This window comes from Nicotiana tabacum, chromosome 19 (genome assembly GCF_000715075.1).
Source record: "Nicotiana tabacum cultivar K326 chromosome 19, ASM71507v2, whole genome shotgun sequence".
Lineage (NCBI taxonomy): Eukaryota > Viridiplantae > Streptophyta > Magnoliopsida > Solanales > Solanaceae > Nicotiana > Nicotiana tabacum.
The window spans coordinates 6,320,499-6,347,464 of NC_134098.1; the positions used below are offsets into that span (position 1 = coordinate 6,320,499).

The 26,966-nt window shown below is 35.0% G+C and overlaps 2 protein-coding genes across 3 annotated transcripts; one reads left to right on the plus strand and one right to left on the minus strand.

Moving 5' to 3' along the window:
- Positions 1 to 1,412: 1,412 nt before the first annotated feature.
- Positions 1,413 to 10,204, plus strand: LOC107812486 (mitochondrial arginine transporter BAC2). 2 transcript variants are annotated; one of them, XM_016637610.2, is made up of 7 exons: positions 1,413 to 1,570; positions 3,282 to 3,482; positions 3,600 to 3,675; positions 3,794 to 3,889; positions 4,625 to 5,141; positions 8,405 to 8,540; positions 9,691 to 10,204. In XM_016637610.2, exons 2-7 carry the CDS (start codon positions 3,366 to 3,368, stop codon positions 9,883 to 9,885), a joined length of 1,137 nt encoding a protein of 378 aa, XP_016493096.1. In that variant the 5' UTR covers positions 1,413 to 1,570; positions 3,282 to 3,365; the 3' UTR covers positions 9,886 to 10,204. The 2 variants fall into 2 exon arrangements, with proteins under 2 accessions (XP_016493096.1, XP_016493097.1); XM_016637611.2 differs by having other exon boundaries at positions 1,414 to 1,570; positions 8,405 to 8,622; positions 9,691 to 9,826.
- Positions 10,205 to 10,348: 144 nt separating this feature from the next.
- LOC107812485 (non-specific phospholipase C2) lies at positions 10,349 to 26,476 on the minus strand. The gene is made up of 5 exons (XM_075239619.1): positions 25,960 to 26,476; positions 15,652 to 15,982; positions 14,649 to 14,969; positions 11,589 to 11,768; positions 10,349 to 10,791 (listed from the first exon to the last, which is right to left on the minus strand). Exons 1-5 carry the CDS (start codon positions 26,398 to 26,400, stop codon positions 10,487 to 10,489), a joined length of 1,578 nt encoding a protein of 525 aa, XP_075095720.1. The 5' UTR covers positions 26,401 to 26,476; the 3' UTR covers positions 10,349 to 10,486.
- Between the last annotated feature and the right edge of the window lie 490 nt (positions 26,477 to 26,966).

Consider the following 26,966-nt stretch of genomic DNA (forward strand, 5'->3'; position numbering starts at 1 on the left):
ATTAGAGTTGATTCTGGCTAGATTTTCAGATTGAAACTCGTAGAGAAATTAGAACAAATTGTAGATGTGTTATAGTTATATGAAAATTATATTCAAATTGTATTCTATTATAGTTATATTTTTTGTATGAATATTATATGAAAATGATAAATACATAATAATTTCTTTTATACTGTATAAATAGTTGGATGAAGGTTGTATGATATTGTATGAAGCATGACAGACAAATTGTAACTCACAACAGTTTTATTGATATATTAAAATTGTATTAAAAGTGTATTATAATTATATTTTAATTGTACATTATTGTAATTCTATTTAATCTTTGAAATAGGGATTTTTTCCCTACACAGGAGGATGTTGGCGCTTGAAAAAGAAGTAACGGAAGTAAAGAAGAAGAGGGAGGAGAGAGAAAAAGGAAGGCATGTAACTCAATCTCTTAATTAAAGGTGCTAATCTTTGAGTCTTTTTTGAGAAAATATATACAATTTGTATAGTTAATTCGGATAACTAACGAACTTTAGTTAAAGTGGGTAAATAAATTTGTATTATAGTATATATAACAAAAGATCCCCAAAATAATAGGCCATAATGAAACCCGTCCAACATCCAGTCTCGCTTCATTTTTATTTTGTTTTTTAATCTCAATTTTATTTCCAAATTTATACAGTATAATTTTTGGTATACAAATTTGATTTATGTTTGGTTTTGAGTTGTATTTTACACTATTTTGACCCATTTGATCAAGATAACTAACATTCAAAGCAAAATGTCTTGTACTTATTATAATAACCACTATTTATTTATTGTTTGAGTGAAGTTGACATTAGAATTACAGGCTATCCTAACGAATACTGATGCAATATAAGAATTCAAGAAGAAACTAAGCTAAAAACAAAGTTAAGCTAAGGAAAATGAATTAACATATTTCATTCATTGCCTCTCAAGATGGCAAGCTCGATACAAATAGGGGAAATAAGACCTAGGGGTCAAAGTGAAATAAAAGAAACATAGGGGAAATAAAGTAATTACTTATTGGACTGAAATGTAAAAAATAATAACTGATAAGTAAATAACCAACCAACTCCCATGTACACTTCCAGAAACATAAAGTACTACTTCCCACAGCTGATTCATTTTGTTGCTTTCAGTTATTGCAGTAACTTTTTTAGCAAAATAAGTTGTTTTGTTTTAGGATGAATTTTAATTTTAAATTTTTATATATTAGATTGTTTAAGTTAGTATATATATTTTAGGTTTTTTAAATTTTAAATTATGTGAATTTTTTATTTCTAATTGACTATTTAAATCTTTATTATGCTTAATAAAATTATTGAGACACATTTTCAATCAATATTTTTAATATTTTCGCTGCCCATCTTTTAAAAACAAACACATTTCCATATCGTATCAAAAACAGTAAAAAAAGAAAAGATAAACGAACCGCTGCAGCTTGGTGTATGAGAAGCCACCTTTCATTTCATCGCTACTGCAGCCTCCGGCGGCAGCGACTGTGAAACAAACTCTATGTTGCTTCATTTACAAACTCTATGTTGATCCTCCTTTACAGGTTATCCTTATTTCAATTCATGCTTAAAGTTTGATCTTCAGAGTTTCAAAAAGGAGGTCTCGGACTATTAAATTTGAGCGAGTTTCCAATTCAAACAGTAGTGTTCAGAGTTCAAATGCAATCTTAATAATCTCTTGTTTAAAATATATTTGGGGGTTGTAGGGAATAGCTTGAACATCCTTAATGCTCACCATCTGTTTGATGATATTCCCAAATCATCAGGTATTACTAATGAAACAGTGTGGACACCCTTAATGCTCACCATGTGTTTGATAGTAGTCCTCAATTAACGCCGCCAAGCACTAAGCTCTTTCACCTAATTGTTATTTTAAAATTAACTTGTGGAGCTCAAAATATTTTTCTAGTGCTATTATGAGTTTGAATAGTGAAATGGAAAATTTATATTGGGGTTGAGTTTATGGATTTTATAGTCCCTAACTGAGTTGGGTATCAAGATTGAGAAGTTTGATAGTGGTGAAATTTGATCAACTGGGGCTGAACCATAATATTGGTTTTACAAAATTGAAGGAATAGATAAAAATGACTTTAGGTGAGGCTGCCCCAGGGCTTAGGTCAAGTGGTAAAGGTTGAGGGCTTGTGACTTAGCCACTTAGATCACGTGTTAGCCCTGCTGTGTGCGAACTAAGCCTGGTACTTAAGTAGAGAAGGGTAGAGGGGCGGGCCCATTGTTCCCGATTTTCAAAGGCTACAATTGGTCCTAAGGGTTGCTCGCATACGCATTCTTGGTCATAAAAAAAAAAGAAACTTTAGGTGGGAACCGTAGTAGCTTGATCTTTTTACGTTTTAATTTGTATTTTTTTGATTAAGCATTATCTGAATGATAAATGGTGTTTCATGTATACTATGTATATTATTAGACGTCATGCATTCTTAGCTGTAAATGAAAAATATTTTTCGGAGGAAGCTCCAATAGATCTGAGGTTATATTTGCTTCCATTTGAACTACATATGCTCCAAGCTGGTTAAGACTTTATTAGATGTTTTGGTTGAGTTACTTGTTTATGCATAACGGTCCACGCCTTGTGAATGCTGTTGTTTATATTGTGCTGCTGAGTACCTAGTTTATTTCATTTGAGCTTAATAAAATAACTATTGTGGTTGTTGGGAATCGTAGTAGGTTATTTGAGATGGTACAAAACAGAGGAGACAACCGAAATTTCTTTACACTTAAGAGGCTTGCTAGGATGGGTAAAATGCCCCGTCACAACTCCTAGCTGGTTCGTGACAATAAGACTGTACAACAACAACAACCCAGTATAATCCCACTAGTGGGGTCTGGGGAGGGTAGTGTGTACGCAGACTTTACCCCTACCCTGGGGTAGAGAGACTGTTTCCAAATGACCCTCGGCATCCTTCCCTCCAAAAACTCCCCACCTTGCTCTTGGGGTGACCAAGAACTCCCCACCTTGCTCTTGGGGTGACTCGAACTCACAACCTCTTGGTTGGAAGTGGAGGGTGCTTACCATCAGAGCAACCCAAGTAGCTCTGAAGACTGCGAATCTCTAAATTTAGAAATCAATATATGGTTCTCGAAAGTTAAGATTAATAATTTGCAAGTCGTTTTAGAGATGAAATACTGAGACATGTATTATGAAATGAGGAAGATGGACTTCAACGGGTTTGTGGTAGGACCTATTGGAGAAAACATATGCAGTACTAACTGTTGGTGTCACTCTAATGGGAATTGCAGGGAATTTTGAATCTCTGAATATATTGATTGTGACTCGAGGAGAGGAGCAATTGTAACACACAGTCATCCAAGTTAATTTATCCAATGAACGAACTTTTGAAGAATCCAATATTTGCTACTCATGCAGTTGTTGCTGCAGGATCTGCTACATTAGCCACGGCTATCACTTACCCTCTCGATAGCCTTAAGGTCCTTGTGCAGGTGTGGAAATTGATGATAACCCTGAGCATTCACTTAAATTTACTATCTTTCAGTGAGAGCAGCATTTTTAATGTCTCCTTGTAATTTGGTTATATGTTCTGGTGGAATGAAATGCAGGTGGGTTCAGGTGTCAGTAAACAACTCACTGCTGCTGACGTCCTTAATAGGATTAAAACTTTGTCTGGGACTTCAGGTGACTCAATCAACTAGTTTTGTCTTGTGGTAACTATAGGTGATGCTTATCCGTAGTGACAGCTGTTTATATGGACATCTTGCTTATATTTTTCTTAAATCTTTTATGAACATTGAAGGCTTGTATAGTGGTGTGGGGTGGTTGACGCTTGGAAGATCATTGGGTTTGGGAGCTCGCTTTGGTGTTTATGAAATATTGACAGCATTCTACAAAGGTATGATATTCTTCTGTTGCTTAACTTTTTACAACTTTTCTGCCAGTCTTCTGACCAGAAAATCTATGAGGATTTTTGCATGATTCTGTTGGTTTAGATACTTGCCCTGTAAATGGAAGTTCTAGAATGTATAGGAAAGAATCATCGAAAATAATTGATAGAAGTACCCTAAGAAAGGCCATTGCAACATCCATCAAAGGAATAGTTCCCCACCTAGGAGCTACTTTACCATATTCCAAAACAAATGGTTTTAACAAATTTCTGACCTCAGGTCTTCTTAGACAATATCTAGAACTGTTTTCAGTAGTTTCTCTATCTCAACAAAGAGGAATAAGACAACACCATCACTTTTGAATTAAAATAAGATTTCTTTAACCATTATTTTCTCAACTATGTGATTATAACCGTAAATTTTAGATATTTTTTCTATCACTAGTATATTCACACAGTTCCCCTCTATAGATGTTATAATAAAAAGGGTTGAATAATGTTCCAAATTGAACAAAAATTGGTCTACTGTCCATCGATAACTGAACAAGCTCAATTCGGATGGGGGAAGTATGTCTATTCAATGGAACTAGTAATAGCAGCGGAAAAGAAGGGAATGTTGGAATGATGCACTACTATATTATATAAATGAATTGAATATTTTTGAATATAATTTGCTTCTTTTCTCATTATTAGAGGTTTGGGTGCTAATATATTGTGTTTCATCTGCACACCCTTCTTAATCAGATGGTCGAGAAGGCAATTATGTCCATATCTCTGAGGCTCTGTTGGCCGGAATTGCTTCTGGAGCAGTGGAATCACTAATAAGTTCTCCATTTGAACTTGTTAAACTCCGTGCTCAGGTTACTTCTGCTTCCCGAATTCCCAGTTCCATGTCAGTTGTTGAAAAGACTGCTGTTTCGCCTTTAATGTCAAAGTTACTACCAGGATATTCCCCGGATATTAGGGGATTAAACAACACAGTTGGTCTTTTGACCACTCTTCCCACCAAACATCCCAATTTGGTCACTGCCTTAAAAGATTATCCATGGATGATGACAGGGTCTGGGAGACCCCCATCTATCTCTGATGTTAAGAGGCCACTAGACATCATCTCTTTGGAAGGATGGGGTGCTCTCTGGAGAGGTATGAGATCTGGACTTGCTCGGGATTGTGTGTTTGGTGGTATATTCTTTTCGGCGTGGCAATTCCTGCATCAAGCAATGCTTGAATGGAAAGCAGTTGGGATGAATCCCCCACCTAGGTATTGCTTCAATTCTTATGTTAACGCGTTCAATACGTTTGTTGAGATGTTTGTTGAAGAAAAGTTTAGAAAATATTTTAAAAAAAAACAAACAAGTTATTTGAAAAAAGGTTCTTGCTTGGATGACTATCTTTTTCCAGAAATGGTTTGGATTTGGTGTTGTCTAAGAAACAAAAAACTTAATTTGCTATCTTTTACTTTATGGAAGGTTCAATCAAACCCATATTAAGGAATCTACCCCCTTATTATAAAATTTTGAATAATATCCGTAAATCAATATGCATTAAGCTATCAAGGGTTTTGCACCATAGTAATATAAGTTAATATGCTGGAAAAAGTAGCATAGAATGAAATGAATTAGAGACAATGTTGAACAATATAATAGGGAGGAAAGTAGGTGAAGGGGTAACCGTGGTTTCCAGGTTAGTTTGCATGCACCTCGATTATTCCAACTAGTAGTTCCATTCTCCCACCAATACACATACTAGATAACGTTGCCTATCAAGGCTTAGACAAATAAGAAGAAATAACCTAACTTTTTGTTACCTTTTTTTGTGATCTGAAGCATGGTCTCTCATGATTGTTATTCCAGCTTCATTAGCCGCTAGCGATGGCGTTCTTGGTTGCTTAACTTTGTATCATTCTTTATGTGGTCGCAAAAAAAGAGATTAAAAATAATAATAACTAAACACAAAAAACAAAGAAAAAGTCTACCCAGGAGTAAAACTATGGCTCTTCCTACTTTTTCCTTTTGTTACTTGAAACCCAACGTCATTGATTGCTCAACTTGTATCATATAGTTACTGTATTCATCAACATGTCTTCATCACAGGAAAAGTTAATTGAGATGCCTTTTCAGATAACACAGCTGCAATACTGACTAAAAAGAAGTTAATTGAAATGCCTTTCTGACTTTTCATGGTACTAAGCTTCTTTATAAACTCTGCTGAGATGTTCTGGATTTATGTCGCGCATGAAATGGTGTGGTGAATAGAGAATACAATAAATATGTCTTTCAGGCTTGTGCTTTAACTTTGTTGGACTAGCCTTCTAAGTTGCTCCGACACGGCAGTTTAGGTGCCGCACCCGTGTCGACACGACACTAGTAAAAATTCGAGACGAGATACAATTTGATTCCTGAAATTAGAACCAAAACTAGGGTAGATTTAAAGAAAATAGCACACCTTATGTAGGAAATCAATCATTTACTTATCTACAACTTGAGAATAAAAAAGACATCCACACTTTACAAGCTATACGCAAGTATTCCACAAAATTTCTCATAATTTAGAGATATTTTATATTTAATCTTTTTTTAAATATTAGCTGGATCCTCGCATCCGCATCCGTATCCGTATCTTGAAGGTGACAGATCTTTTTGTCCAGATCTGAGTGTCTTTTGCTTTACATATGTATAATTTTTTTTCTTGAAAGTGTGATTTGTGTGTGAGAGCGAGAGAAAAACTATGACCATATTTCCAACTACACACCTTTCCTTTACGGGGATCCTATTATCCAATTACTCCCTGAACTATTTTGGAGTAGAACAAATTCACCCTTGAAACACCACAACCAGAGTGCTGTTGGGTTGTGAACTAAACTCACTTGACACGTATATATTTCATTAAAAATAATTTTTTCTTATTCTTTCCCTTATTTTTCTTTTCTTTTTTTCTTTTCCTTTCTCTTTTTTATTCTTAGATGAAATGATTCATATATAATTCATGTAGTCTTCTTTCTTCTTTCATGCATGAAACGATTGGTATGTATGAAACAATTCCTAAAAACTCTAACTTGTTAAAACTCTAATTTGCTGCTATGCTTGGCTTGAGGCCTTTTAATGGTTATTGTGGTGGAGGACTTTTAGATGGTGGATACCACCAGTGATTATGGGTGGCGTAAAAATGGTGGTTGTTGGAATTCCAAGGACCATTTTTTCTGGTGCGAGAAAATTTTCCGGTGACAGATCTTTTTGTCCAGATCTGAGTGTCTTTTGCTTTACATATGTATAATTTTTTTTCTTGAAAGTGTGATTTGTGTGTGAGAGCGAGAGAAAAACTATGACCATATTTCCAACTACACACCTTTCCTTTACGGGGATCCTATTATCCAATTACTCCCTGAACTATTTTGGAGTAGAACAAATTCACCCTTGAAACACCACAACCAGAGTGCTGTTGGGTTGTGAACTAAACTCACTTGACACGTATATATTTCATTAAAAATAATTTTTTCTTATTCTTTCCCTTATTTTTCTTTTCTTTTTTTCTTTTCCTTTCTCTTTTTCTATTCTTAGATGAAATGATTCATATATAATTCATGTAGTCTTCTTTCTTCTTTCATGCATGAAACGATTGGTATGTATGAAACAATTCCTAAAAACTCTAACTTGTTAAAACTCTAATTTGCTGCTATGCTTGGCTTGAGGCCTTTTAATGGTTATTGTGGTGGAGGACTTTTAGATGGTGGATACCACCAGTGATTATGGGTGGCGTAAAAATGGTGGTTGTTGGAATTCCAAGGACCATTTTTTCTGGTGCGAGAAAATTTTCCGGTGACAGATCTTTTTGTCCAGATCTGAGTGTCTTTTGCTTTACATATGTATAATTTTTTTTCTTGAAAGTGTGATTTGTGTGTGAGAGCGAGAGAAAAAGAAAGCCGAGTGTCTATCGGAAACAACCTTTCTATCTTTATAAGGTAGGGGTAAGGTCTGCGTACACACTATCCTCCCCAGACTCCACTTATGGGATTACACTGGGTTTGTTGTTGTTGTTAGGGAGAGAAAAAGAATGAAAGAACGTAAGCAAAAATATGGAAGAAGAAATGCCAGAAGATGTCGACGTATGGTGTGTTCGAGGGGAACCTGATGTAAAGAAGAGAAGAAAAGAATATTATAGAAAAAGACAAAGAAAAAGCAAGAAAATATATATTTAATTTAAAAATCTACTCCTCACTCTCTTTGAGAGAGTGAAATACGCATACTCTGCCACATAAGTTTTTAGGGTGCAAATAATTCTATTTAAAATTTAGGAATAATTGGGGGGGGGGGGTGGGGGGGGGTGGGGGGAGGTTAAAGAAAAGGTGTGTAGTTGGAAATATGATCATAGTTCAGGGGGTACTTATGCCTTTTCCCTTTATTTATTGTCAAAACTTCTATATGCCATGTGTCTGTCTTGTCACTTCATTATTCCAAGATAGATACATGCCCTATTCAGTTTTAAATAACTTTGATTCTTCTTAACCATCGACTTGTTTTCATTCAGATCTGCTGAAGAAATTGGCCCATTGTCTCCTTTAGCTGTTAGTCTTGCGGCTGGATTCTCTGGTTCAGTTGCTGCTGCTGCTTCTCATGGTTTTGATACTGCCAAATCTCGTTCGCAATGCATTGTGCTGCCTAAGGTGTGTTGCTTGACCAGGATTTCAATCATCTGAATTTGATCACCTGCATGATATTCTGCTATATGAATATCTTCCCAAATAGGTACAAGTATTTGGGAGCTTATTAGTTACTAGTATAATACATATTTGTAAAGTTAAGCCCATAAAAATCTGTGGTTGTGCATATACATGCTGTGTGATGAGTTGGTGTGTCAGACAAACATTTATGGTCACACCCAAGGGTGTGGCCTAGTGGTCAATAAAGTGGGTTGAGAACTATAAGGTCTCACATTCAAATCCCAGCGGAGACAAAAATAGTAGGTGATTTCTTCCCATATGTCCAAGCTTTGGTGGATAGAGTTACTCAGTATTTGTGCTGGTAGAAGGTAACAAGTATCCCGTGGAATTAGTTGAGGGCAAGCGCAAGCTGATCCCAACACCACGGTTATTTAAAGAAAGAGGCAAACTTCTATGTTCAATTCAACTTATTGGCCTTAGAGTTGGGTTGAAGTACTTTTAAAAATTAAAACTGGTCAATTCCTTTCTTTTTTTTTGGTTTGGGGTTGGGGGGGGGGGGGGGGGTGTACAATGTCAACAGTAATCAATCAATTAACAACTCAATCCAAAACTAGTTGAGTTTGGTTATATGAATGCGATGTACCCATTTCGCGCTATTTAAGTCTGAAGTAATTTCTAAGTCATCTGTATTTGGGGGTATAGCTTTTCTCAAATGCTGCTACTCTGCCAGGATCTGACATGAATTCATTAGTTAATGTTAAACGTGCTTTTGTTCATACTGTGGCAATTACGGCTCCGGTGCAGAGTCATGAGACTTTGATAGGTCTTTTGCACATTACATCTTCTGTAGGTGAATTTTTCGTGCCCATTTCCCCCTTAGGATATGCATTTCGGGGGTGAGTAAATGAGAATGTATATTTGCAACCATATAATTGGAGCATCTGTTACATCAAGTCCTGTAGCGGCTATAATCGTACTAAATGAATGCTTCAACTACTTTTGACCTGTTGTCCTCGGGTTTTCAATGTTATTAGATGTATAAAACATGTGTTTCTTGGTTGTTATGGTATTTGTGAGAACATTTGGTGTTCTCTTTTTCCCAATAGGTGCAGCCCTTGTGTATTATCCTATTTTCTTTACTCTTTATGTGCAGTTTGTATCCATGGAGAGGAGGTTTCTTAAATGGCAACTACCTGGGAAGAGATTTGAGAGATGGACCGGGATCCACCCTGCGGATAGGAATATCTTATTTCGTGGCTTGGGATTGAGGATGGCACGCAGTGGACTCGCATCCTTTGTGGTTGTAGGTGGGTATCTTTTTGCAATCAATCAGCTGCTCCCTAAGTGAAGGTAACAAAATAACGGAGGAAGTGAGGACTAACCAATGGATGGAATGATGAGCCGTGTTATCAAGCGCACAAAATTTTCTCTAAGCGGCTGTCAAAGAAGCGTCTTTTTCTCTAGGAACAAGAAGCTTGGAGACGACTATTCACACATTAATGTTGGTTATACGTTTGGTGTCTGCATTTCTGGAGGCTCTGTATTCGTCTTCGTACATTCATTCTATTGACCAAATGGCCTTGTTTTTGGCTTCAATATTCAGTCATTTTGTACACAATTTGGCTGTTGAAGATGTTAGTAAATAGCAATAAACAGAAGTGTTGCTTCTCCTATGATTCCAACATTAGTTGGAACTTGAAGTAGGTACTTTTAACCTATGTTGCGGGACCGTTCAAAATGTTGTTGTACCCGTGTTGGATCTTTAAAAAATATAAGTACTACTTTTGGAGGATCCGACACACCTAATGATATTTTTGAAGAGTCGAGTAACATAGCTTTCAACACTTATAATTGTAACAGGAGTAATATAATTACATCATATCATGGCTTCAACAATACCACATCTTAGTATATTTGTACATTTCGTTTGAATATTTCTTAGTACATCTTTAAGGGTGCAAATTAGTAGATGATCTTGTAGTGAGAGAAGGCCTCATTTGCACAATCTGCTCTTCATCAACACCAATTTTCTTGGCAGAAAATCCAGCTTCAAAGAAGCGTTTTACGGCGTCTTCCATATAAGCTTTCCCTTCTCTTACAGTCATTTTCTTGCCTATCTTTTCTGGGTAACTTGTTAGGAGATGATCACCTTTTAGAACCGCCGCGAGTTGCACTAATTCTTGTTGGAATTCACTTATGTTTGCATCTTCATTTGCTTCTGCCTTTCTGATCTTTGTTGGAGTTGGAAGTTTCTCTGTGGAAAAACACAAAGTTAGGTTATATAATGTTGAGGAACCAAGATTTTGTTATAAGACAAAGGCAAAGGTTATATGGAAGGTGCTTTGGAAAGGGCAACCGAGTAAGGAAGCTACTCGGGAGACTGAGTCAGATATGCGGAGCAGCTATTCACTCCTTTTTAACAGTCCCGTCCAGGATAGGCAATCATTAAACGGAATGTGCAATAAATTTTGAACCCCATTGACATTATACGAAGATCTTCTCTTATGTAAGGAGATTCAACAATTTATATATAAGTAAACATATTTGCTTGCACAATATGATATCCTGATGAAGGGGATTCAAGTGAAACCCCTTTTTCGTCCACCTTGTTTTACACAATGGCGGAGCCACCTTATAATAAGGGGTGTCAATTGACATCCCATCGTCCGAAAAATACACTGGATAGGTAGGTAATTTTTATTTATATACATATATACTTTATGTTGATTCCTCTTGATCTTTTCGTATGATTACTTTTACATAATTTGACACCCCTTAATGAAAATTCTAGCTCCGTTACTGATTTCATAATCGATGATTGGTGATAAGCACCTGCCCCTCTTCCCTCCTCTCAACTTAAAGTATCATACTTTGTCCGCAATAAGGTTCGAACATGTGACGTATACTTAATATACACATGATGTGCTGGCAATATACTACATCCGCCACTGAATTAAATACTTCACTTGTACAAAAACTATCTTGTTATGTTTTTTTTGTTGAAATTAAATGTCAAAGAAATATAAAGTATTTGAAGTTGAGATGACTAACCAGGGCAATCAGTTCTGGGCTCCTTCCTAATTTGTAGAATGTGTTCAAAAGTGCCAGCCCATTCATCCCTTTTAGTAAGAAAAGGTGATGGCAAATCAAATATCTTCTTCACCGTCGCCGGAATCGATGAATGTTCATATTCCGACGTCGGAAACGGCGATCCATTAGGATCATGAACAACTGCAAAACAAAATCAAAAATAGATAATGTCATTTCAATATTCAATAAATTGCTTAGTTTTGTTTCTAATAACACAAGTTTTTACTATTGTTAAAATGTCGAATATACTTGTTCCGTTTTGATATTATAAATTCCACCTCCCTTAATCAAGTTTAAATGTTTGGATGAAAGTCGGGTAATAGGGGAGCGTGATGTCAAAACGGAACAAGTACAAATGTCATTTGACTATTCAGCCATATGAAAATTACAAGTAACTAATGAATATGCAAATCATACCCCCCTCCTCATCAATACAAATCGTAAACTTTATGCTAATGACAAGAAAAAGGAAGAAAAGGTAGAAATTATAACTCCCTTCAATGGAAATCATAAGCCTAGAGGAAAAAAACTAGTATTACCCTATACATATACAGACTACGTATATAAAATTTACACTAAATGCAAAAGTCAACCCTTTCAAGTAATAAAATCTTATGTATTTTTCATAAAAGAGTGTACTAGATTGAAAAAGTCATAATTAAAGAGGAGTAAACTAACGATTTCAAAGGAATAGTCTTTATGATTATTATTTTTATTACCATTTATTACTACGAAAAAAAGTGATTTTATTATTATCTATAGTAAAACTTTTTCTTGTTGTATTCAGAGTCGTTTTAATAAGGTAAAGAAAGAAAAGAATAATATAGCACACGCCAAAGTAACTCAATACTTGGCAGAATTTATATATTGCTACCATCATAATAAATGTAATAGATCTTAAGATCTAGAAATCTATATATTGTCAAACTCACATATAGTACATATAAGAATTGTGTATATATTGTTAGGTTATAGCAACGTAAATTAATAAATTATGACATTAAAAGAAATTGATTGGACAAGAAAATTAAGATGATTTAAAAATAAATAAAAAGATTATTCGAGGCAAAAAAGGAGTGTCCTTCTCGTGTGAAAAAGACCACTTTTGCACATATCTTTTTCAAACAAATTCAGTAAACTCATCTGTATATTCACATGTTACATCATATAAAAGTGGGATGGATGGGCAGCAATTAGTTTAGATTTAAAAGCAATTCACACCGTTAATAAAAGTTGTTGTGAAATGAGGGATCCAACAAGTGAGATGTGACTTGTTGACACATAGATAAGCATTCACTTGTCAACAACAAATTCAATTATTAAGTATAAATCGTGTTCGAGTCAATTTGTATGTCCCTCCATTAATTTCACAAAATATTTGCTACCAACACAAGTATTGTGAAACTCTGTCAGTCAAAGCTTAGACAAATGAGAAGAAATCATTTAGCGTTTTTGTCTTCGTTGGGCCTCGAATATGCGATCTCGTGGTTCTTAACCCACTTCATTGACCACTAGATCATACTCTTAAGTACGTTAGAGAATAATTTTTATATATCAGTAGGGGCGAAGTCACATGTCTTAAAAGGTGGTCAATTGACTATTATTCGTCATTGCGTATATAGGTAAAATATTAGGTTTTGAAGGCATATAATATATTTTGAACACCCTTTGTCTGAGAAATTTTTTTAATTCTTTCAAGTTTGAACACCCTTAAAAAAAATTCTTGACTTCATATATATATCGGGTCTTTCAAAAATTAACTAAAGCTAACAACCTATAAAAGGTGGAATCAATAACTTAAAATAAGTAGGTTAAAGGTGAAAATGCAATTATTATATTAAAAAGTTTCGTACTGTATATTAATTCTTCAATTATTCAAGGTACTTACATGATAGATGCAAATGGGAACTAAGTGACTTCAAATGTCATGCAATTCGGCGGTATTATGCACTTTTGACCAATTATTCTCTTTTTTAGTGGAAATTATTCGATCTAATTGTCGTCTGTTTTAGTGCTTATATTTTATTTGAAGCAATGAGATCTAAAAGTTCAAAATTATTTACTCTCATTTTTTGCATTAGAATTTTAAAAGAAAGCATTCAGAATTAGTTTTATAAACAATAAACCCACCCTTTAAAAGGATTCAAAAGTCAAAACAATTCTTAAGTCGGCAGTACTTGAAATCACTATAAATTATATTTGAATCTAGTGCATGCGACAATTATTTTAATTTATTATACTTAAGTGATAAATGTTATTAAAAAAATACATATCATGCGCTTATTTTTTTTTTTTTCTAGATAATATACTCCCTTAGCGAATCTAGCTCAATATCTATCAATTAAGCTAAACAGAGTAGCAAAGTGAAATTGGTTTACAACATTTTTACTATTTGGGTGTCAAACTATTTGTCTTTCACAAGATTTATTTTCAAAGAATTTTAAGAATGAAAATTATGATATATATCTTTATGTAATTTTTTTAGTTTAGTTTGACTCAACATAAATTTTAAGGACATAATAAAAATTTTGAACCTTATGATCTTACACTAAAGGTATGTATACCGGAAATTACTCTTTGAGTATGTAATATTAACCATATGTGTCATGTCATTCCTATAAGAGAATGTTATTAAGAATATAACAAAAATATTGAAATTAAAAATTTACTAGATGATGTTAATTTTTTTAATAGTTTACAAGTGAAAGTAAGACTCATAAATTAAAAGTAAGAGAGTATCTTATTTAAAAAACGGATTCTCATAAAAAATTAAATCCATCAATCTATGTTCTTTGAATCCTATAATTTTCTTCAGATTTAACTTATATACACAGACAACTAAAATAATATTTACATTATCCGTGTAATTTAACATTTCAAACATGTTATTTGTGTTTTTTGCTTTTTTACAAATTTCACTTATTATGAATACAATTATTTGTTGTTATCTTCTAATTCTTTTAAATTGTCAGTGCGTAAAAATTAGATGAATATATAGGAACAAGTTAAAGGTGCTCATACCTGTGCCCTTTTCAATCCAAGGAGAGATCATAATTGTAGGAACCCTAACACCCAATCTATCAAACTTGAAATCAAACGGTTCTCCTATGATTTCATCAGGGTTAGGGACCCCACTGACAGGTGTAGGGACGTGATCAAAGAACCCTCCGTGCTCGTCGTACGTGATCACGAGAAGGGTTTGGTTCCACTGTGGGCTCGCCCTTAGGGTTTCGTACACCTCCTTCATAAACATCTGTCCTTGATATACATCATGCGATGGATGATCATCGTTCGCTGGCTGTAGCTTTGAATCCATGTACCTCTGCTCCACCACAACATACCCTAGTATTACGAGTGTCAAATTTACTTTATACAAGTTTAAATTCTATTCGCTAATGCTATATATATATAATTATTCCTGATCATCTTGCGCGCATATCAATTAATTTACGGAACATCTGATATTTTCTACTAGCAAAAGTATCAGATAACTTTATATATCAAGTAATCAACAGATGAAAAATATTATTAAGAAATTGTGAATTCCTTTAGATAATTTTGTTTTTATTTATTCAGTTTCTCTCTATAAAGAAAAGTAAAGTTTCTTTTAATTTGATTAGATTACTAAACAAATTCTTAAAAAAATAAAAAATAAATGACAAAATGATTTTAAATTTTTTTGTTTAAAAAAAAAAAAGTTTCAGTCAGGTAAGTTGAGTTATGAATTTTGTTTAACCCAAGTTAGTTCAAACCATTTGATTAAAAATAGAATTGAAAGTAAATTAATTTCGAGGTTAAATTTGATATAAGTTTATCCCAAGTTTGGTTGGAATAAAATTGCGGTACAATTATTAATTATCCCAAAATTATAGTATTGGAGGGTGGGATAACAATCCCGAAATAACTAATCTTCGAATAATTAATTCTTGGATAACTTGTTTCCGAAACGAAACTTAATTGGTTAAACCTGCTTTTAAAAACTCAAAAATTTAAACATAAACCGTAAATTTGACATGATCAATACCTGGCAACTTTCCTGATTTAGCATCATTTTTGAAGGTGAGATCATAGGGATGAAACTTCCCAATGTACTTGAGCTTACGCAAATTCCGGTAGAATAGAGTCGCCGGAATATTCTGGTAGTATATTCCGAAGTTAATTCCGGCATCGTCAAGGTTCTCGAAGATTGTTCTCTGCGGATAACCTTTGGCTAACAGCGACGCATTATTTGAGGTGGCGCCGTGAGATGTGGCGGAGTGAACGTAGAGCCGGTTCGGTTGAGTTGACGCCGGCACCGACGCGAACCACCGGTCGAACACCGCAAATTCCGATACAAGGGTCTTATAGGCCGCCACCTGAACAATAACTAATCTATTTAGGTTAAATTATGTTTTAACTTAAAAAAAACAAAAAAACTTACCCATACCATTAATTGTTAACCTGAATCAAATAAATAATATGTTAAAAGAGATTAAATTTCACTAATAGTGTGAAAATTTTATTACATTGATAATAATCATAATATATTTAACCTTAATTAGTTGTAGATTTAAAAATTATATGCTGACTGCATACAAGTGTTCTACACAATCAATTTAATTTAACGGTTATAACAGAAATTTGGAAGTATAGTTGAAGTGGACTCAGTAGTAAGAATGGAAGATAAAAGTATTCAAGTGGACTCACTAGTAAGAATAGAAGTTATATATATATATATATATATATATATATATATATATATATATATATATATATAGAGTAAAAATCACATAGATTTTAATCTTCCAACAAAACGCCACGAAGGCTTTACTCTCCAAAACGGGAGTACACAAAACCACAAAGGTTTTAGTTTGCAGAATAATAAGAATAACACAAATACAGAAATAAATATTAAATTCCTTAAGATTGTTAGTCCCGCCAATATTGCTGTATTTATAAATAATAATTCTGGGAAATATAAGTTATCGTAATGAAACAGTAATTAATTCGAGCCCACTGAATTCACAGTGTTTCCTTAAGGAATTTAATCCCCTCCTAGTACCAAAGGTTATGGATTATTTCCTCCTAGGATAGAACGAATCACACACTGGTGTAACGGTACTTCAAACCCCAGTATTTCAGCGAACACAAAGTTCGGTAGCAAATCACACTTACAGTTGCTTTGTTTGAAGTTAAAACAATGCAGAACAAAGGAGTAGAAACTCAGAAAATCGTATGGAAATGCTAAGAGGAAGGAGTGCAATGTATAGCCAAAGTTGAGCATTTTCAGTTTGGTGTATCTTTCTTCAACAGCTGCTGCACATATTTATAGCAGTTAGCTTTGAAGATGAATGACCCTCCACCATCCATGGTGGAGCATGCACTAGCTTGTTTGTGGAGCAAGCACTTGGCCATGGTGGGAAGAGCATTAGGCGGTTGCTATTGCAGCTGGTGGTCAATACACGAATTGGAACATATCCGTTAAATGCGGATAATCTTATGTTAATATTTACTATTAACAAATAAATTTGGTCCAAAAAATTAATCAATCAATCGATCATTTGACCAAATCCAAATCCGAAGCCGAGCAGAGCGAGTGACGACGACGCGGGGCTTGCTTTCTTCTTAACTCTTTAAGAGCTACAAGAAGAGCAATTATATATATACCCACCAAAAATCTTTTCCTCTTCCAATATGGGACAATGTCTCATTGTCAAGAGGGGAAAACTTAAAATTTTACTCAAAAATTTCATTTTTCCCTCCATTTCCCATTCACCCTCGTTTTAAGACTATTTCATCTTAAATAACAAAAACCTCAACAATCCCCCACATGAATGGGGAATGGCTATATCACGGAAGTATGCATGGAAAAATTGTGTGATATGGAAAAACTGTGTGATTTGCAAGCAAGGATTAATCGCATCTGGATAAGTAGGTTTCCTTTTGAACTTTCCGTAGTGAGCTTATGTCGGATATACTCGGTCAATCGGTAGATTTGATATCTTTGAACCGTCGATCTTTGGTATATACCTAGACAAACATAAGTCACACAATCAACCCTTAACCGTCTTTAGTTCTCATTGTTGTGTTCGTTTCAACCATGAACACCGTCTGGTTTCATAAGTGCGTAGAGAACTGGCCTTACAAAGTTTTCTTTGAAGCGGCTAACACTTCACACTTACACAGGTGATTCCTAAACGTGTCATCCTGTAGATACACTATTTGATATACCTCGTATCAAATTTAGAAATCATTAAAAAGCCTTAATATTTTATCCTTGGTACTGAATATTGTCTCATCACGAGAACGGACTAAAATTTTATTTGACAATGTTGAACCGTCATTAATGACTTTGTTTGATCTCCTTGAACCTAGATCTTGGGATCTCTAGTCTTCTAGGTAGAGTTACTGCCACAATGACTTGTTCTCGGCCATAGCCCCATTTCACTTGATGATTTCTCAACTACCTCTCTAGTTAGGCCTTTTGTAAGTGGATCCGACACATTATCACTTGACTTTACATAGTCAATCGTGATAATTCCTCTAGAGAGTAATTGCCTAACGGTTTTATGTCTTCGTCGTATATGACGAGATTTACCGTTATACATAATGCTCCCAGCCCTTCCAATTGCCGCTTGACTATCACAATGTATGCATATTGGTGCCAACGGTTTGGGCCAAAATGAAATGTCTTCCAAGAAATTTCAGAGCCATTCAACTTCTTCACCGGCTTTATTTAAGGCTATGAATTCAACCTCCATTGTAGAGCGGGCAATACATGTTTGTTTGGACGACTTTCAAGATACCGCTCCTCCACCAATAGTGAATACATATCCACTCGTGGACTTAGATTGTGACAATGCCAGACCTTGAGGAGTCTTATGGATCTTAATTCCCAGAATTAAATCAGCAACTCCCAAGTCTTTCATATCAAACTTGCTATTGAGCATATGCATAGTAGCATTTATGTTGGCAATGTCATTACTCATTATCAGCATATCATCCACATATAAGCAAACAATGACTATGTGATTTGGAATATTTTTAATGTACACACATTTATCACATTCATTTATCTTAAAACCATTTGACAACATTGTTTGGTCAAATTTCGCATGCCATTGTTTGGGTGCTTGTTTTAGTCCGTAAAGAGACTTAACAAGTCTACAGTCTACATACCTTCTTTTTTTTACCTGGAACCACAAACCCTTCAGGTTGTTCCATGTAAATTTCTTCCTCCAACTCTCCATTTAAGAAGGTCGTCTTAACATCCATTTGATGAATTTCAAGACCATACACTACAGCTAATGCTACTAACATCCGTATGGACGTAATTCTTATAACTGGAGAGTATGTATCAAAGTAGTCTAGACCTTCTCGTTGTCTATACCCTTTGACTACGAGTCTTGCCTTGAATTTATCAATAGTTCCATCATCTTTGATTTTTCTCTTAAAAATCCATTTAGAACCTAAAGGTTTATATCCAGGAGGAAGATCAACCAATTCCCATGTATGGTTGTTCAATATGGATTCTATTTCACTATTGACTGCCTCTTACCAAAATAATGATTCGGAAGAAGTCATAGCTTCTTTAAATGTTTGAGGCTCATTCTCCAATAAGAAAGTCACAAAATCTGGTCCAAATGAAGTAGACGTTCTTTGACGTTTACTACGTCTTGGATCCTCCTGATTACATATACTTTCTTTTGTTTTTTCCCGAGGTCGTTTAGATCCTTCACCAAATGACTCACATTCCTTTTTATACGGATATATATTTTCAAAGAGCTCAGCATTATCTGATTCTATAACCGTATTATTATGAATGTCAGGATTTTCTGATTTATGAACCAGAAATCGATATGCTTTACTATTTGTCGCATATCCTATGAAAACACAATCAACGGTTTTCGGTCCTATCTTTACCCTTTTGGGTTTAGGAACTTGCACTTTTGCCAAACACCGCCACACTTTAAAATAATTCAAGTTGGGCTTCCTTCCTTTCCATTTTTCATATGGAATGGATTGTGTTTTGCTATGGGGCCCTCGATTTAATATTCGATTAGCCGTAAGAATGGCTTCCCCCCACAAGTTCTGTGGCAAACCAGAACTTATCAACAACGCGTTCATCATCTCCTTTAATGTGCGATTCTTTCTTTCCGCAATCCCATTAGATTGGGGCGTGTAAGGGGCTGTTGTTTGATGAATAATTCCATATTCTAAACATATTTATTCAAAAGGAGATTCATATTCACCATCCCTATCACTTCTTATCATTTTTACTTTTTTGTTAAGTTGCGTTTCAGCTTCATTTTTATATTGCGCGAATGCGTTTATTGCTTCATCTTTACTATTCAGTAAGTAAACATAGCAATATCGAGTACCATCGTCATTAAAAGTTATGAAATACTTCTTTCCACCGCGAGATGGTATTGACTTCATGTCACAAATATCTGTGTGAATTAAGTCTAAAGGATTTGAATTCCTTTCAACTGACTTATAAGGATGTTTAACATACTTAGATTCCACACATGTGTGACATTTTGATTTTTCGCATTCAAACTTAGGCAGTACTTCCAAGTTAATCATTTTCCGCAAGGTTTTATAATTGACATGACCCAAACGTACATGCCATAAATCATATGACTCAAGTAAGTAAGAAGAAGCTGAAATATTATTATTGTTTTCCACAACCATTATATTTAGATTGAAAAGGCCCTCGGTGAGGTAACCTTTTCCTACAAATATTTTATTCTTACTTATGACAACCTTGTCGGACACAAAAACGCACTTAAAACCGTGCTTAACAAGAAGTCCAGTAGAGACTAAATTCTTTCTCATTTCGGGAACATGAAGGACATTGTTCAAAGTCATGACCTTGCCAGAAGTCATTTTCAGAAATATCTTCCCATATCCTTCAACTTTTGTTGTTGAAGCATTTCCCATATAAACTGTATCTCCGGGTCCAGCAGGAGCATAAGTAGCAAAAGCTTCTCTAACTGCACAAACATGGCGAGTGGCTCCAGAATCAAACCACCACTGTTTAGGATTTCCCACCAAGTTACATTCAGAAAGCATGACATACAAGTTATCAACATCATCATGCTTTACTACCATATTTGCTTGACCCCTTTTCTTGTCTTTCTTCGGAGCACGACACTCCGTAGATTTGTGTCCGATTTTTCCACAGTTGTAGCAGTTTCCACTGAACCGCTTCTTGCTTGGGTTGTATTTCGGAACAGAAGCCTTCTTTCTCTTTTTGTTATCTTCAAAAATATTTGCTCCCATTATTGTTGAATTTCCACGGCCTCTCCTTTCAGTAGCTTTATTGTCCTCTTCGATTCTCAACCGAACAATGAGATCTTCAAGGGATATTTCCTTTCGTTTGTATTTCAAATAATTTTTGAAGTCCTTCCACAATGGAGGCAACTTCTCAATCATTGCTGCTAGTTGGAATGCTTCATTGATGACAAGACCTTCAGCAAGTAGATCATGAATAATCACTTGCAATTACTGGACTTGGGTAATAACAGACTTGCTATCTGCCATTTTGTAGTCCAAAAATTTTGCGGCAACGAATTTCTTCATCCCGGCATCTTCAGTTTTATATTTCTTTTCAAGCGCATTCCACAATTCTTTTGACATCTCCACACCACTGTATACATTATACAGATTATCATCCAGTCCGCTAAGAATATAATTCTTGCATAAAAAATCAGAATGCTTCCACGCTTCAATCACGACAAAGCGTTCATTCTCTGGAGTTTTATCTGGCAGATCAGGAATATCTTCCTTGATGAACTTCTGTAGACATAACGTAGTTAAGTAGAAGAACATCTTCTTCTGAAAATGACTTCTGGCAAGGTCATGACTTTGAACAATGTCCTTCATGTTCCCGAAATGAGAAAGAATTTAGTCTCTACTGGACTTCTTGTTAAGCACGGTTTTAAGTGCGTTTTTGTGTCCGACAAGGTTGTCATAAGTAAGAATAAAATATTTGTAGGAAAAGGTTACCTCACCGAGGGCCTTTTCAATCTAAATGTAATGGTTGTGGAAAACAATAATAATATTTCAGCTTTTTCTTACTTATTTGAGTTAAATGATTTATGGCATGTACATTTGGGTCATGTCAATTATAAAACCTTGCGGAAAATGATTAACTTGAAAGTACTGCCTAAGTTTGAATGCGAAAAATCAAAATGTCAAACATGTGTGGAATCTAAGTATGTTAAACATCCTTATAAGTTAGTTAAAAGGAATTCAAATCATTTAGACTTAATTCACACAGATATTTGTGACATGAAGTCAATACCATCTCGCGGTGGAAAGAAGTATTTCATAACTTTTATTGATGACAGTACTCGATATTGCTATGTTTACTTACTGAATAGTAAAGATGAAGCAATAAACGCATTCAGGCAATACAAAAATGAAGTTGAAACGCAACTTAACAAGAAAGTAAAAATGATAAGAAGTGATAGGGGTGGTGAATATGAATCTCCTTTTGAAGAAATATGTTTAGAATATGAAATTATTCATCAAACAATAGCCCCTTACACGTCCCAATCTAATGGGATTGCGGAAAGAAAGAATTGCACATTAAAAAAGATGATGAACGCGTTGTTGATAAGTTCTGGTTTGCCACAGAACTTGTGGGGGGAAGCCATTCTTACGGCTAATCGAATATTAAATCGAGTGCCCCATAGCAAAACACAATCCATTCCATATGAAAAATGGAAAGGAAGGAAGCCCAACTTGAATTATTTTAAAGTGTGGGGGTGTTTGGCAAAAGTGCAAGTTCCTAAACCCAAAAGGGTAAAGATAGGATCGAAAACCGTTGATTGTGTTTTCATAGGATATGCGACAAATAGTAAAGCATATCGATTTCTGGTTCATAAATCAGAAAATCCCGACATTCATAATAATACGGTTATAGAATCAGATAATGCTGAGCTCTTTGAAAATATATATCCGTATAAAAAGGAATGTGAGTCATTTGGTGAAGGATCTAAACGACCTCGGGAAGAAACAAAAGAAAGTATATGTAATCAGGAGGATCCAAGACGTAGTAAACGTCAAAGAACGTCTACTTCATTTGGACCAGATTTGTGACTTTCTTATTGGAGAATGAGCCTCAAACATTTAAAGAAGCTATGACTTCTTCCGAATCATTATTTTGGAAAGAGACAGTCAATAGTGAAATAGAATCCATATTGAACAACCATACATGGGAATTAGTTGATCTTCCTCCTAGAAATAAACCTTTGGGTTCTAAATGGATTTTTAAGAGAAAAATCAAAGATGATGGCACTATTGATAAATTCAAGGCAAGGCTCGTAGTCAAAGGGTATAGACAACGAGAAGGTCTAGACTACTTTGATACATACTCTCCAGTTACAAGAATTACGTCCATACGGATGTTAGTAGCATTAGCTGTAGTGTATGGTCTTGAAATTCATCAAATGGATGTTAAGACGGCCTTCTTAAATGGAGAGTTGGAGGAAGAAATTTACATGGAACAACCTGAAGGGTTTGTGGTTCCAGGTAAAGAAAAGAAGGTATGTAGACTTGTTAAGTCTCTTTACGGACTAAAACAAGCACCCAAACAATGACATGCGAAATTTGACCAAACAATGTTGTCAAATGGTTTTAAGATAAATGAATGTGATAAATGTGTGTACATTAAAAATGTTCCAAATCACATAGTCATTGTTTGCCTATATGTGGATGATATGCTGATAATGAGTAATGACATTGCCATCATAAATGCTACTAAGCGTATGCTCAATAGCAAGTTTGATATGAAAAACTTGGGAGTTGCTGATTTAATTCTGGGAATTAAGATCCATAAGACTCTTCAAGGTCTGGCATTGTCACAATCTCATTATATTAAGACAGTACTTGAAAAATTCAAGCACTTGAGCTTACAAGTTGCAAAGACTCCAATTGACGTGAATCTTGCATTAGCAAAGAATAAAGGCCAAAGCATATCACAATTGGATTATGCTCGTGTGTTGGGATGCTTAATGTATATCATGAATTGTACACGACCAGATATAGCTTGTGCTATAAGTAAACTGAATCAATATACGAGCAATCCAAGCCAATCTCATTGGATGGCAATGAAACGAGTTTTGGGATATTTAGAACATACCCAGAACTTTGACTTGCACTACAGTAAATTCCCTGCGGTGATTGAGGGATACTGTGATGCAAATTGGATCACCGGTTCAACTGATTCTAAGTCCACGAGTGGATATGTATTCACTATTGGTGGAGGAGCGGTATCTTGGAAGTCGTCCAAACAAACATGTATTGCCCGCTCTACAATGAAGGCTGAATTCATAGCCTTAGATAAAGCCGGTGAAGAAGTTGAATGGCTCCGGAATTTCTTGGAAGACATTCCATTTTGGCCCAAACCGTTGGCACCAATATGCATACATTATGATAGTCAAGCGGCAATTGGAAGGGCTGGGAGCGTTATGTATAATGGTAAATCTCATCATATACGACGAAGACATAAAATCGTTAGGCAATTACTCTCTTGAGGAATTATCAAGATTGACTATGTAAAGTCAAGTGATAATGTGTCAGATCCACGTACAAAAGGCCTAACTAGAGAGGTAGTTGAGAAATCATCAAGGGGAATGGGGCTATGGCCGAGAACAAGTCATTGTGGCAGTAACTCTACCTAGAAGACTGGAGATCCCAAGATCTAGGTTCAAGGAGATCAAACAAAGTCATTAATGACGGTTCAACATTATCAAATAAAATTTTAGTCTGTTCTCGTGATGAGACAATATTCAGTACCAAGGATAAATCATTAAGGCTTTTTAATGATTTTTAAATTTGATACGGGGTATATCAAATAGTGTATCTATAGGATGACACGTTTAGGAATCACCTATGTAAGTGTGAAATGTTAGCCGCTTCAAGGAGAACTTTGTAAGGCCAGTTCTCTACGCACTTATGAAACCAGGCGGTGTTCATGGCTGAAACGAACACAACAATGAGAACCAAAGACGGTTAAGGGTTGATTGTGTGACTTATGTTTGTCTAGGTATACACCAAAGATAGACGGTTCAAAGATATCAAATCTACCGATTGACCGAGTATATCCGACATAAGTTCACTACGGAAAGTTCAAAGGGAAACCTACTTATCGAGATGCGATTAGTCTTTGCTTGCAAATCACACAGTTTTTCCATGCATACTTCCGTGATATAGCCATTCCCCATTCATGTGGGGGATTGTTGAGATTTTTTTGTTATTTAAGATGAAATAGTCTTAAAATGAGGGTGAATGGGAAATGGAGGAAAAAATAAAAATTTTGAGTAAAAATTTTAAGTTTTCCCCTCTTGACAATGAGACATTGTCCCATATTGGAAGAGGAAAAGATTTTTGGTGGGTATATATATAATTGCTCTTCTTGTAGCTCTTAAAGAGTTAAGAAGAAAGCAAGCTTCGTGCCGTCGTCGTCAATCGCTCGGCTCGGCTCGGGTTCGGATTCGGATTTGGATTTGGTCAAATGATAACGGACACCGGAAAATAAACCAACCGAAAAAAAAAGAGAGGAAGGTGTCCATAGCCGATGAAAACTTGAAATAAAAATAGGCAAATCTAATATTACTATTTAATGTCTCGTAATTAGTTATAGGAAGGCAATACAAAAACAACTATTTGTTACGTATAGTAGCTACCAGCTACTCATTATTAGACTCAATAAATTGGAAAGAAGAAAAAGATATTATATACGTCAAATCCTAGAGAATGTGTTCATATCTACCTAAACTTTTAGAAAATTCTTATCCACAACATTTGAAAATTATACCAAATCAAATCATTTTTAACCTTAAAATTCACATATCAGTGATTATATATATATATCACTTAATTGTAACTAAGAGATAAAAAGTTTATATACAGAATACATGTCCCGCATTCATCGTTTGAAAGAGACATCGGATGCTGATAAATTATTATTATTTATTTATTTATTTCAAAATTTTGCTCCCTTCCTTCAGAATACAAGAGCTAATGTACCTATTTTCGGGGTGAACTTAAACATGTTATTTTCTTTTAAATGTTACAAAAATACTTCTTTAAATTACAAATGTAGTTAAAACTATTTTGAAATATATTAAAATTTTAGAAAAAGTCCATTTATCTCCTCAAATAGTAAACTTAACTTTCTCATACCAAAACATTAAATATTTAATGAAGCTTTCCTCTCCTTTGTTTTTCCCTCCCTATTTTGCACTTGGTTTAATTTATTTATCCAAAAATTAAGAAAAGATAAAATAAAAAAAAATTATAAGAATAATATAGGAGTAACAGTAACAATAATAGTAATTACCATATCAGGCTGGAATCCGTTCATGACTTGTTCAGGCATATTAGAATCCATAGAAAGAGCTTGTTGAGCAAATCCATTCATAGGTGCTGGATTTTTCGAACTGTCATTTGACCCAAATATCTGTTCACGTATTGCTTGAAATGAATGTCCTGGATCAGGATCAACATAATGAGACTGATCACCAAATAAAATCCGACGAGCTTTCGGATCCGTTGTCGAAATCGGGTTAGATTCGGACCCGTCGACGCCATTGATTTCCGGGTTGAGCCTTTTCATCCACCCTAACATGTGGTCGAATGACCTGTTCTCCATTACGAGAACCACTACTGTCTTTATTGGGCTGTCAGCGACAGCCCAATGATAATGATGGTTCCCTATTAGAATTAAGAAGATTAATAGTCCGATGATGCTCGTCGGACTATTAATATTTTTGGATGACATTGTGGTGATAGAGGATTTTTTTTTTCTTTTGCAGTGGTTGTTAGTATGGTCCGTGAACTGACTGAAAGTTGGAATTTATAGAGTTGTGGGCAAGTAGTGGAGTGTTGGGTGGTGAGAATTGGATACTTCTATATTTTGTATGTATATGTTTTGTTGCTTTGTTGGTTGGGAATGGAAAATATCTTCTTTAATAAATGCTTTTATATTTAGATGCAATGCTACATTATGTCAAAGTGCTAAACTTTAGCATATGATATAGAAGGCTGTAGTAAATTTAAATGTAGTCTTTATTCTTAATTAGAGATTTCAGTTTGAGTACTAGGTACGAAATTATCTTTGTTAAAGAACATTTTATATTCCAATGTAGGATTTTCCCATAAGAAAAAGGTAGTCAGTGCAAAAAGTATCTCGCATTTACACAGGATTTAGAGAAGAGTCGTGCCTCAAGGGGTGTGATGCAGACAACCTACTCTAACGGAAGCATTAGTGGCTGCTTCCACGGTTCAAATTCGTGACTTATAGATCACACAGAGAAAAAATTAATATTTCTTCAAGGCTTCTTTTCG